This window comes from Prunus avium, chromosome 6 (assembly GCF_965620075.1).
Source record: "Prunus avium chromosome 6, drPruAviu1.hap1.1, whole genome shotgun sequence".
Taxonomy (NCBI): Eukaryota; Viridiplantae; Streptophyta; class Magnoliopsida; order Rosales; family Rosaceae; genus Prunus; species Prunus avium.
In genome coordinates, this window is record NC_142289.1 from 9,608,428 (window position 1) to 9,621,905 (window position 13,478).

Here is a 13,478-nt window from a genome sequence, read left to right on the forward strand (position 1 = left end):
CCTAGCAGATCTCTCACGGATGAGTGGGCCTTACATGCGAGTTTCACACCAAGGCCACCCCTTTGATTTGCACTTGAAACATCTTCTAACATTCAAAAAATAATAAAAACTATGCCAAGCGCTAGTTAATAACGTAATTTATAAGTTGATACTCCTACACCCTTTTGGGGAGGAACTTGAAATCAAAATTTTGTATTCTTATTATTTTTTTATACAAGCGATATTCGGGAAAGGGAGTATCGAACCTACGACATCGGATGGTTACCTTAATGTAAATTATGGAGAGGCAAAGGGCTTATAGTCAAGTGGTTAAGAGTATTTACCCCTGCACCCAACAAGGCCCTAAGTTCGATTTCCCTCTCCCAATATCACTTTTATAAAATAAAAAATAAAAAAATAATGGTGGGGACACAACATTTCCGCTTTTTTTTTCTTTTTTCTGGGACAACATTTTCAATGACCCTTGCCAAACGTATACGATCTTTGATGTCCGGACATTTCTCAGAAAACACTCGGTATGCTTCAGGCAAAAGGTCCAAAGACCCATCTGTGGCTCAGCCCGTCACACATAAAGACATACATACCATTCATGCACATAATGAACTTCAATTAAGGACAACATCAAGTGATTATTAGCAAAACTGTTAGATAATAAGTAATCTTTCCCTGCAAGCATACACTCTGCCTCAAAGCTAGCTAATATTAACATAATCTAAAAAAATGAGGGGTTCATTGGCAGTGCTTGAGATTGATCATCCTACACACGCCTTTGTGTGCCATGCGCAAGTGGACTATATGCAATTTGCAAATGCTCTTCATTTACAGTAACACAACAACCATGGCAAGCCAGTGAAAGAATCAGCATAGCCTTCATGTATGATACACCAGATGATATGAGGGAAACCTATATTCATTTCAAAGAACTCCACCCCCGAGGAAGTCTCCACTTCCTATGCCAATATATTGACACTCTTGACCATAATGGGAACCCAAAATTGTAATCAAGGGGCCTATCAGCCGGTCCCCCTACTATCAAAGGCAACCAGACATATCTTGAGTCCCTTAAGTCTGCTGGGTTCCATCGATCTGCCATGAAAATAAATGAACCAGGAAATGCTGGCACAGGAACCACAAATGTGCTCTGTGCAAAAAATGTAGTAAGTCGGGACACTTTGTTCCCTCCCGCACAGGGGTTTCCCATAGGCTCCCATGGCCCCATGATCGACTCTGCTGCATGGGCCAGTGCCTCATTTGGAGCCCATCCAGTGCATCCTGAAGTGATCATGTAATAAGTTCCTTCATACTTGAACAGAGCTGGGGCTTCCCGATGTTGTCCCACGAGAACTCTTCTCACGATGTTTGTCACATCAAGATAATCTTCAGTTAGTGGCCCAATATGAAGTTCACTATTGTCCTCGGAGGAGTAGATTAGATATGCAACACCGTCATCATCTTTGAAGATTGTCATGTCCCTACTGTCAAATCCATGGGGTCGTTTGCTGTAGAGATAATCAAAAGGACCAGTAGGGTAATCACTAATGGCAATACCAACAGCAGCTTTGGTGTAGTTAACATCATCAATATGCATCCACATAACATACTTCCCTGTCCGCTCATTGTAAATCACTTTTGGCCTCTCGAGAACATTTAATTCGTGGAGATCATGTGTTTCGTTTGTTTTTTCTGCTGCTAATACGATGCCTTCATTTTTCCATTTCCATAAGTCTCTGGAAGAATAGCAACCAACTCCTATGATGTCAACCTGCATATAAGACAGAAATTGAATGCTTGAAATAAAAAAGGAATACTGACAAAAATTAGAGAAGAATTAAAAAAATACACTCACAAGCGCAGCAATGGTGAAAAAACTATGCATCTAATGGTAATGCAATATGATGAGGTCCATAACAGCAACATATGGGTTACTGGAAGCCTTAAAACAGCGCCTGCTGGAAGAAGGGAAAAAAAAATCCCTCAGAGAACCACCCAGTTCATACACATATTTTCAACACCCATCGAGTAAGCATTCCTTTTCAATCCCCAAAATCCATATCGAACAACTAAATCTCCTGTAGGCTTAAACACCAGATGTCATTTTTAGCTGACAGCAAAATTAAGTTGTACCCAAAAGTTCCGTTCTTTCCAAATTGAAGGCGACGGAGTTTTAAGATTTCACTTCTTGGAAAGATAGTTCTCATTACTCTTTAAATGACGCTGATCCACAAATCACCTACTTCACTTAGAAAATCTAACTGACAGATCTTTCACTGACATGGGTTGTTCTCAACTAAAATGGAGGAGATTTCTTCTTGTGCATCGTTTCCAACATGAACCAAAAAGGGCAATTATCCATGAGGCTCCTGACACACTTCTTCATCAGGACTAACCAATTGGATGATTGAAAAGAATTCACATGGCTGACTCCAATCTCAATGGGATAGGTGAACAAGAAACCCTACATCTCAAAAAGCACGATACCTATCGAACTTGAAAGCACATTATCCGATGGTGAAAGCCCTAAGCAAGGCCTACTAGGCATTCGCCCCGGCTTCATTCTTATTCTTTGTCATTATTTTTGTAATACGCATCATTACTATAACAAGTTTCCAATTATGCACACTACCCTCAACGCAATTTACAGTTCAAGAAGCAACAACTATGGAATCGCTACAGACCATTGTGTTTCCAGAACTTTGCCTCTTTGATATTGGCATGTCAAGACCCACGAAGAGAAAATAAAGCTCCAACTTAACACTCCAGCTCACACTAAGAAGGCATGTTATACAATTGTAAATGATAATTCAGTTGTATTTTTCTCCTTACCTGCCAGAACAATTTGTATAGAGGTTTCCAAGGAGATTTTTATTCATGTAAAGTATGTACGGTATGCCGGGGATAAAGTCTTATACAAAATAGCAATGGTAAAATGCATAGGAACTAGAAACTGAATTCCACAATCTAGAGTTGATATCAGGTAATATGAAGGCAACACACTAAATTAGGCTCATTGAGGTCAGCACAGAAAACAACTGGTATTCATGGTTGGATTATGGAAACAGAAACGAACCACATATGCAATAATGACTTACATTTAGCTTAAACTATATAACCCCAAAGCTTCTAAACAGAAAGCAAACAATTAATGAGTGAAAAACTTAAAAAATAGCGATTTCATCCTCAACAGCCTTAAGGACTGATATTTTAGAGTCAAAACATAGTTGAGCATAAGATGATGCAGAGGAAAAGTAAATCACTTACCCGGGCTGCTCCTTTTTTATGAGCATGATATGTGGGCCCATCTTTATACTCCCCATACCAATAGTATGTCCTCAATTTGTCATCATATAGAATACCACCTCCATGAGCTTGAATAGGATTTCCATCAGTATCCAACCAAATCCTCCCAGGGTAGTAGTAATAGCTATCATTCCCTGTATCCTTCATTGGATCTATAACATGCTTCTGGCCAGGAAAGAATACGTGTCTAATTTGAGAATTTTCATCAAGAAATTCATCAATCAGAGTGGTTGGTCGCCTAGGTTTTCTTTTTGCAGCACGTGGGGATCGCTTTCTTGGTGGGGGAATTTGGATATTTTCCTCTTCCACCTCTTCAAGTTCATGGAACTGTGGGTGATGAGTTGATCGAAATTGCATTTCTCCTCCCATCCTATCATTTTGGTGAACAAGGGAGTACAGCTGAAACATAAGAAAACATCCCACCAAGCTCCACACCACAGCAGACGTTGAACATCTGCTCCCTGCATTGCAATGGAAAGTGGTTGGTTTCCTGTATTTGTTCCTCATCCTCATTTTCTCTTCCTTTTAATTATCTCCAAGATTATGCTGCAATTAACAAAATGCAACCTATGGATATCCAATAAAACCCAACCAAATATAAGTCACCGCCACGCTAACCTATAATGAACGGAAGTAGTCAATTTTATCACCATTTATGAAAGAAAAAACTTCAGCACAAATTAGGACTACAACAGTCTCAAATGTTTTAAAATTACACTATTTTCGTCAGTGATATACAGTCATTAACTTTAGAAAACTCCGCTGTCAACGGCTGAATGTGTATAACTGAATACTACTCGGCCAAACTGTGTAGGCAATCAGGGAACGAGTCTTGATAGTTAGAAATAAACAAATAAATAAAAATAAAATATGCCAATAACAAAGTTATATAATTTACTGGAATACAGTTCAACAAATAGCAACAGAGTTTATTGCAAATGAAACATCCAGGAATTAACCAATGACTTAGACCCATTTCAGTAACAGATTGAATCACTCAAAAAAGCTCAAAACTTGTGTATCAGAGTCCAAAACCTACTTGACAGATCCACACAGTTCTACAACCCAGATATGGGTTTCTTAAAAATGGAAAAAAAAAAAAAAAAAAAAAAAAAAATCTCTTACTTTCATCACCCACAAGCAGAAAAGTGATAAGAGTCAAAGAAAAGACTTACCTGAGAACAGCTGAAGCATGAGTTGAACTGAATTTCCAGACATGGGTTTGCTACTGATGTTGTTCTAACAATACTTGAACCAAACTGGGCAGACCAAGCAATCCAGAGCAGAGAAAAACAGTCCACAGGAACACAGAAGAGGTTGGGTTGTTTGTTTTTTCTGATTCAATTGGATCTGAGGTTGATGATATTGACTTGGGACCAAAGGTCTTTGATATTTGAGAAAACAGATATCTGGAAGCTTTTCAAATGAAAATTTTCCCTTTTTTTTTCTTTCCTGGATGCTGAATTAATTCTTACTTGATGAGCAACTACTTGGATTCTGACAGTTGATTAAATGGGCCGCCACTATATCTCGCCTACACTCCATCACCGTAACAGGACAGGTTACGTGACACACCAAGTTCACGCGGCTCATATTACTCAAGGGAGTGGGATTAGAAAGTCAAAAAAAAAAACACAAAATAGTGAAATATAATAATTGAAATATAGAATAAATATATATAAGAAAGGAAAAAAAAAAACCAAAAGGTAGACGCACAAAATCATTAACAGCTGCAGAATTTTTTTAGGCAAATTCAAATATGAATACACATGTCATGATGTTTAGTTTATAATTCTTTTTTTCTTGCCTTGATGTCTTTCAATATGTGGACCAATGGTTGTGTTTGTTGTTTAACAAAACAACAAGCGGTTGTCTTTGATGTGTCAATATCCCCTTCCACCTTTAAAAAACAAAAACAAATTAAATGATACAAAATAAAATATATAATAACGTTGTCAAGAGATTCTACGATTATCATCATACTTTTTTTAAAACATTTTTAAATTTATTTTAGAATTAAAAAAGATAATTGGTAGTTGTGTTTCATAAAAATAGGATTTATTATCTGATTTTTCTTTTAATTTTAATTTTTTTTAATATGAAAAAGTGTGAATTTATCATATTATCCTCATTTAATTAATAATTTCAATTCTTAATGTTTGCATTCACAAATGACATTTTCTGGGATTTTGAATATTTTACCATTCTCTGCCTTTTGCTTTATATATATATATATATATATATTAACCTAACTTTCCTAATCATGTTTTAAGCTATAAAATTAATAAAAAGGGTATTAAAATGCAGAACAATAATTGATAGAATGTCAATGCAAAATGAAAAAAATATTTAAATGTGAAATTATACTCATTCTAGTGATAAAAATTTCCTTTTATCAAGAAAATAACTTGTGATCACAAACTTGAATGAAGTACAGCTAAATCATAGTTTAGCAAACTGTGACGGTGTGTTAATTATGTGTTTATGTCATGTAACAAAATAAGGAGGTAGAGATCATGTCTCAACTCTTGAGTTTGAACAAATTTTTGTTAACAAATTTTTTAATAGATGGAGCTCTTTTCTTAAGCTTGCTTACTAGAAGGTCGTTAGATGTCTATAATTTATAGATGGAGCTTTTTGTTGAGCAACAAACTCTTACCAACTCAAATAGGAAACATGAGCACTTTGCTTACATTGAAAATTGTGGGACTTCCTGAGAAGCTTGTGGGACAAAAAAGTTGCAGATGTATAATCCCACCCAACCTCATATCTTTTTAAAAAAAATTAGGTCCTTCTTAGGTGGAGCTCCCACATGGCCCATCTAATACATACACTTTAAACCCAAAGCTTATATTAAAAAAGAAAAACCATATGTTATAAAAGAAGAATAGAGATCCCACCAAGTTCACTCATTTTGTAATTTTATGGAGAACTCAGCCACCAAATTCACTTTAAGCCAAAATATTTTTTATTTGGCTATATATCGATTGAATTTTTTTTTAAGCCCCCAAATAAACGAAAGTCTGAGTTCACCACTGAATACTACCCCCACCGAACATCATCATCTAGCAGACTTATTTGACTCAGCCTCTGGATTTTTCGAGAATTGAGTTCCTATAAAAATATATTGGCATTGGGCCAAAAGATTAAAGCTGAAACACCAGTGACGGATTTATGAATTTTTCAGGAGAGGTGCAATATTTAGAAGTCTTAAAGCTAAAAAATAAAAATAAAAATAAAACTGACAACTACATATACTTAGAATTTAAACAATAATAATCCCCATAGATTGATTGTGGGCAAACCCTTATGAAGAATAGTTTAATAAAGAAACTTAGCCCATTGGGTGGGCAATATACATAAATATTATTTTTTATTTGTAGGCTGGTGATTAATAGTTTAATACTATTATGTCTACCATTACATGCTCATCTTCTTCGACAGAGACACAACCTCCTCTGGAACTCAGCTGATATTCTTTGTAAATTGCTAAGATCAACATAGGAGGAAATTCCAGTATCTCCAATAAATTTTGTATTGAACCCCTCAATATTTACACATTTAATTTCTTTCAATACCTCAACATTTAAGTATTTTGGGTAAATTAAGTTGTGTTTGATGTTTGAAAACGTGCTATATTTTCAAGCAATTGATTCTTCGATTGTATATAAAATACTATCACATGCAAAGAACTGGTCCCGTGTTATTTACATTTTTTTTTATGGAAATGATAGTTTTATTTCAATTAGTCTATCACACTTTTGACATTTAAAAGGTATAAACTAAATGGTAAAATGATGAATAAATAAAATACTTTAATACGATAATATTGGTATTTCTATACACGTTCTTGCATGCACATGATGCAATATTGTTGTTTTTTTTTTTTTTTAATAGGTATGCTGATTTATTTTAAAAATAAAACATGCAAGAAACAAAATAAAATTAGCATATAAAAATAAGATTGTCACAACAAATTAAATAAATAAATAACATCATCATAGACCTTGCTAGAGTTGGTTGGTGTTGGTCTTGGCGGATGCTTGATTAGAACATAATTTTAGGTTGATCCCATTAAAACTAATTGGCATCATCATAGACATTGTCTCACAATAACAACATGTCAGCCTTACTACTATCAAGAATATACAATAACTTGATCCTCTCATACGTGTGCACTTATAATAATCGGATTTAATAATAACCTAATGAGTTTCGGGAATTAATAACATCCTTACTCATTATTGGATACTTCAATTTCAAGCTGTGTTCTTCCATCTTCTTCCTCTCTTTCCCATAAACACATACAGAGAGAGCAAACATCACCTTTCATCTCTAGAACCCTTGGATTTCAAGCTCTATTCTTCCATTTCTTCCCTTTTTTCTCTTTTGGCAAGCCACCCAAGAGCCTAACGAAGCTTTCGTCAAGTTGCTGGAATCTGCTAAAGCCACTGATCCTTTATCTCCATTTGTCTCTCTCAAAAAGCTCCATCCCAACTCTGAAACACCCATCCTCTCAAGCTAAGTTGAAACCATAGTCATTACTTTTTTGGTAAGAAAATGCAGACATTGCAAGCTCTTCGTCTAACTGCCGAAAACACCCAAAATCTCAAGCCTTAATCATTTCTTTATACTCATTTTCTCTTAGCTCCCACGCCACAAGCCTCTCATGCCAAGCCTAGTAGTATCTTAATTCACCAAAGCAAACTCTCATGCCAAGCTTGTGCAACATCAATGCACCATCTCCAACTCTTCATCTAGCTGCCGGAAACGTCAACACAAAACATGCAGTCGCTGAAAGAAGAAAAGAGTACTCCCCTGGGACTTGCTTCTACCTCAGGATGCTTTGGGCCTAGTTCTCGCTAACTCAGAAAAAGGGGCAATGAAAGCTGTTGCATCGATTCAGCTGCACCAAAATAGATTCAGCTGCATCCTCAACTTGTGATACTCGCAAGTGCACGAGCCGTTTGGTAGTATAGCATATGTAAGTGCGAGGTCGATCCCACGAGGATTGGTGATTGAATGATCCAATTCATTTCCCCTACATAAAACAGAAATGAAAAAGAAAATAAATAAAACAAGTAAAAAGGAAATAACTCAAGCAAATAAGTTCCCAAGTTCAATTAGATTAATGGATTGATTCTAGCTAAAGTATGATTAAGCCATGGTGTTTGGTCAAAACCTTATGTTCCTAATTCCCTAATTTGATCATTTGTTGTCTAACCTAAAACTAAGCATTAGGAACCCATTAAGCATAGAAGAACATTTTAAACAACCAAGTATGTATCTAATCCCTGTTGTCGAATGTCCATACATACTCTTCCTATCCATAGTTCAATTCGAATTAAAGCATGGTGTCTACTCTTAATTCAAACCAAGATAGCTAATATGCAAGCCTAAATGGTGATCAATCATTCAAACTAGCATATTAACTTATAAGCATAATGAATAAGAACAAAAACCATAATTGAAACTTGGAAACTAATTAAACTTGAATACTTAAGAAAGAATGTACATTACAATAAAAGTAAAGTGGAACTAAGAAAACTTGAAAGAAAATTTAGTAAACTCATTTTGTTACAACAATTGACAACTTGAAAGGAAACTAAGAGAATTTGAGGGAGAGAAGGAAAGGGAGCTCTAGAGAAGTGTTTGAGAGCTCCCCCCCTTGGGGTGTGTTTTGAAGCTTGAAGGCTTCTCTATTTATAGGGCTAAGAGGGAGGAACACCATGATGGATTCCCACACCATCCTTCATCTTTTGCTGCAACTCAAGCATCTTCACATGGGTTCAAAGGTGATCAGATGTGGCTGCCTTTGCTGCCAACTCATGTGGTTGCCTTTTGGTTGCTGAAAAACGAGTTTTCTGAACCAGTCTTGGTGTAGGAAGGCCAGAGGTTTCAAAACGTATCCAATGGTGCTCAAATTTGGATATGTTATACTAGACACCCATTGGAACAACTTATATGAAGAAAGTATTCCCATCGGAGCAGTAGAAGTGTGCGTTTTGGGCCTTGCAAATTGGCAGCCGAACAGAGACTGGAATTGACTTCATTTCATTTCTTTGCTTTACATGCATGCACATGCTTTCTCTATAATAGCTCCAGCATGTACCAACTTGCTCCTTTAGAATTTCATAGCTGGAATGCCTCCCCACTTCACTCATTATGTTGGATCCAAAGTCAGTTGCAGCATGGGTGAGGCACATGGCTTAAAGGAGGAGACAAGGCTCAAAGCTGGCAGCTGCAAATCCTCCTGAGCATGGTTCAGTGTTGGACGGGCTAAGGACTCCACATATGTTCAATTGGGCTGAATTTTGGATATGTTATACTAGACACCCAATTGAACAACTTCTATGAAGAATGTCTCCTCATCCGAGTTGTACAGATTGCTGAAATGAGACCTGCAAGGTGACTTACGAAACTGGACTGACAAGAAGTGTGGCCCAACTTTGGTTTTGTCTTTAAGCTCTTGCTCTTTGCCAATCAGCCCTTAACATGCATGGATTGCATCAAATGTGATCTCTTGCTATCTTAACCTACAAAACACACAAATAGAGGTAAGTGACTCAAAATAAAGAGAAACTAAGCAAAATCACTAAGTAAAGAAGGCAAGCAAGTGTATGAAATTATGGACTTATCAAAACAGAAAATGGATTAAAAGCACAAGTTTAACTCAATAACATAACCAAATCATAAGCTAGAAGGGTACAAAATGATATACAATTATGAACCGATCAAAAGCTTGATTCACTACTCTATGACGGTTCAAGAATCAACAAGTTCGGACGAGCCTTCTGACGGAAAAAGACCCCAACAATAGTTTTTAAATGATATAGAGTTTCTTTATAAGACTATATTTAAGATTGGGTATATAACTAAATTTGTAATATTATTATTATTGAATAGGTATGCTGATTTATTTTAAAAATAAAACATACAAGAAACAAAAAAAAATTTGAAGATAAAAATAAGATTGTCACAACAAATTAAATAAATAAATATCATCATCATAGACCTCGCTAGATTTGGTTGGTGTTGGTCTTGGCGGATGCTTGATTAGAACATAATTTTAGGTTGATTCCATTAAAACTAAATTGGCATCATCATTCTCATCAAAAAAATTGGCATCATCATAGACATTGTCTCACTATGAATCATGAGTCTCTGCATTTAGAATTCTTGCTTTTACCCAAATAATCTAATGGCTTAAATCAGTCCACATCAGCTAGCTAAGATATTCTTTGTTTTTCTTTCCAAATGACGGTAACGTCGTTACTCTCTCACAGCCCTACAACCCGAACTTTCTCCAATTTCAGCTTTCGACAAAAAAAAAAAAAAAAAAAATCTCAAATTACAACAACTTTGATCAAGTTCTCTTCTTCTCTCTCTGAAATATCAAATCTAAAGTCAAACAAATCAAACTCCAATTATTTGTTTTGGCTTTTGCTGTAAATATTGATAATTGGAGGAGTTTCATCAATGGCAGAGGTTTTGAGCAAGCAAAAGTTGAGCAGTGAAGTCGGCGGTGCACATATTGTCCCTAACTCTCTCCTCCAAACAGCGCCGTTGAGATCGGTCCACTGGGTTTTGAATATGATTTGAATGATGTTTTTGCCCGTATCTCCGTCAAAGAGCTTCGAAAGGGCAGGGTGTGGATTGCTTAGTGGTGTCAGAGTCTCCGGCATCGTGAAATCTAAGCACGATGAAAAAAAATGAAGAAAAAAAAACTCAAGCACGTTAACCACAAGTCAACATCAGTTTTGGCTAAAACGAAAAAAAAACTTTGACTGAAAGATTGATAATGTGTCATATGTTCGATGGTTAGATTAATTTGGGTGGCTTAAATTTCACGAAATATAGGTAAATGCACTAATTCTAAATGTAGCGGTTCGTAATCCGTCTCACTATAATAACATGTCAGCCTTACTATCAAGAATGAGAATTTATCAAAAATAGCCAAAATTTGACCCCCAATTTTAAAAATGTCAATTTTTATAAAATATTTCAAATATAGCAAAAAACTCACTTAAATAGACACAAATGCCCTCAAATTTAAAACCCACATAAACCTAAAAAATAAAACCCTATTAGATTGGGAATCTTTGTACATACGTTTGCAGACGTATTGCTGCCCTAGTCAAACAGTAAGTGCAGTTCTTCCTTGGTTCTTCATTTAGTTTCTTCTTCGTCTATTGTTCTTACTATATTATATTACATGTAGGGTAGACATCCAAAAACAATTGAAAAACAACAATTTTTTGTTTGTTTTTGTTGTTGAATCAAATAGAAAATTGTATACAGTGAATCTGCATTGTGAAGCATAATAAGTTAGACTTTTTCCATTCACATCAAGATAAAAGTTTTCTCTATCTACAGATTACTGCACTTTAAACTTCCTTATGGTTTTTAATTCCCTTTTATATTTAATTTGCATTTTAGGTATTAATAGGGAGTTTTAATTACAATTATGGCAGTTAATGAAATGCTTGGAATACATTATAAATATATATTTTTTTTAGAGACATTATAAATAAAATATAAAGTCTGATGATAGCGATGTAAAAACATAGGAATACTATAACCGCTTATATTTTACTGGTCATTTAAGTATAAAATTGGGTTTTACACATAGATTTATAGAATTATATGTCTAGGAAGTAGAAATTGTAGGGACTTATATTGGACAAACCCTAAATTTTATTAAGAAACCACAAAAGGGCACAACAATACAACAAAAAGTAAAAATCCAACCAACTAAGCTCAGCAATAAGAATATAAATTTTTTAGTCGAATATGTTGGGAATACTTACTTATATCATGATTTGACTTTTTTTTGGCCTACAAATCAATTCTTTTATGTGGAAAATTCTTTTGACTTTGTCACTCAGATTTTTCTTTGGCCTTCTGTTTGGGGCTGTTGAAAATCGGCCCGGGCAGCTAGACTCACCGAATCTCGGCCGGGTTTTTTAGAATGGAGTTGCGGCCGGGCTGGGGTCTTGCAGAGTGGCCGCCGAGATTTGAAGAGCTGGAGCGGTCGGGTTTTGTTGGAATACGACCGGGGCTAGGAACTAAAAAATATGGCCGGGCTCAGAGTTTGTTACGGCCAGGACAGCTGGAGGAGATCTTGGAAAATCTCGGCCGAATTTTCGTAAGGGAGTTGCGGCCGGAATCTTGGAATGTTCGTGGCCGGGCAGCGCTGGAGTTGCGGCCAGAGGTGCCAAAGAGGATGCGGCCGGATCCTTGGTCTGGGGCAGCCAAGATGGAGTTAGGAGGGCTGGAGAGAAACTGGAATTGCAGCCAAAGAGTTGGACCAATTTGCGTTCAAGGTGCGGCTGGGCTTATTCTTTTTTGTTGTTGAGAAGAATGAGTTGCGGCCGAAGTTTTTGGACTAAAGTGCTAGAATGGCTACGGCTGGAGCACCTAGGATCTTTCGCAAATTAGGCTGAAGGGTTTTGTTGAGTTAAAAGTTTAATTGTATTATTATACATATATAATTAATAAGTTCAAAGACGTGGGGCTAGAGCGTCAAGATATGCAGCTTGGCTGGAGGGATTCTTTGAGCCCTCCTTTATTCAAATTCATATATATATATATATATATATATATATATATATATATATATATATATATATATATATATATATATATATATATATATATATTTATATAAACAAATATGAATATGTGACGGGGTCTTTTTGATGGGCCAGATTGGGGGCTTTTGGGTTATAAGTTCATTGCTTTTATTATATGGATATTCAAAGAAATGAAGTTGGAGCTTCAAGAATTGCGGCCGGGGCTTTATTGATTTTCCTTGGTCTAATTTTGTATTCATATTGTATATATGGATGCAATGGCCTTGGGTTGATGCATGTGCGGCCAAGCTCTCAAGTTGGAGCTTTCCTCATCCTATTATATATATATATATATATTCGAAATGTAATATATATTATATGAGCAGCAATATAAGAGAAATCGGAGGCCCAAGTTCAAGCCACTAATTCCAGCCCAGATTTTCAGAGGATTATGTGCACGTGACGGAAGTCTCACAAGGAAAGAAATCAAGGAATTTGATAGTAACTCCGAATGTTCCAAAGCAAGAAAGAATCAAGCATATCAGAATATTTCAAGCAAGTGCAATCCCACGGATTTAGGGGAGCTTCGAAAGGAAAGATTTTCAT

The 13,478-nt window shown here is 36.0% G+C and overlaps 1 protein-coding gene across 4 annotated transcripts; it reads right to left on the reverse strand.

The window, feature by feature from the left end:
* Window positions 1-609: 609 nt before the first annotated feature.
* LOC110759127 (Arabinanase/levansucrase/invertase) lies at window positions 610-4,883 on the reverse strand. Of its 4 annotated transcripts, none has more exons than XM_021961162.2 (3): window positions 4,473-4,883; window positions 3,259-3,758; window positions 610-1,762 (listed from the first exon to the last, which is right to left on the reverse strand). In XM_021961162.2, the coding sequence occupies exons 1-3, from the start codon at window positions 4,513-4,515 to the stop codon at window positions 911-913; spliced, it is 1,395 nt and encodes a 464-aa protein (XP_021816854.2). In that variant the 5' UTR covers window positions 4,516-4,883; the 3' UTR covers window positions 610-910. The 4 variants fall into 4 exon arrangements, with proteins under 4 accessions (XP_021816854.2, XP_021816853.2, XP_021816852.2 ...); XM_021961161.2 differs by having other exon boundaries at window positions 3,259-3,843; XM_021961160.2 differs by having other exon boundaries at window positions 3,259-3,864.
* Between the last annotated feature and the right edge of the window lie 8,595 nt (window positions 4,884-13,478).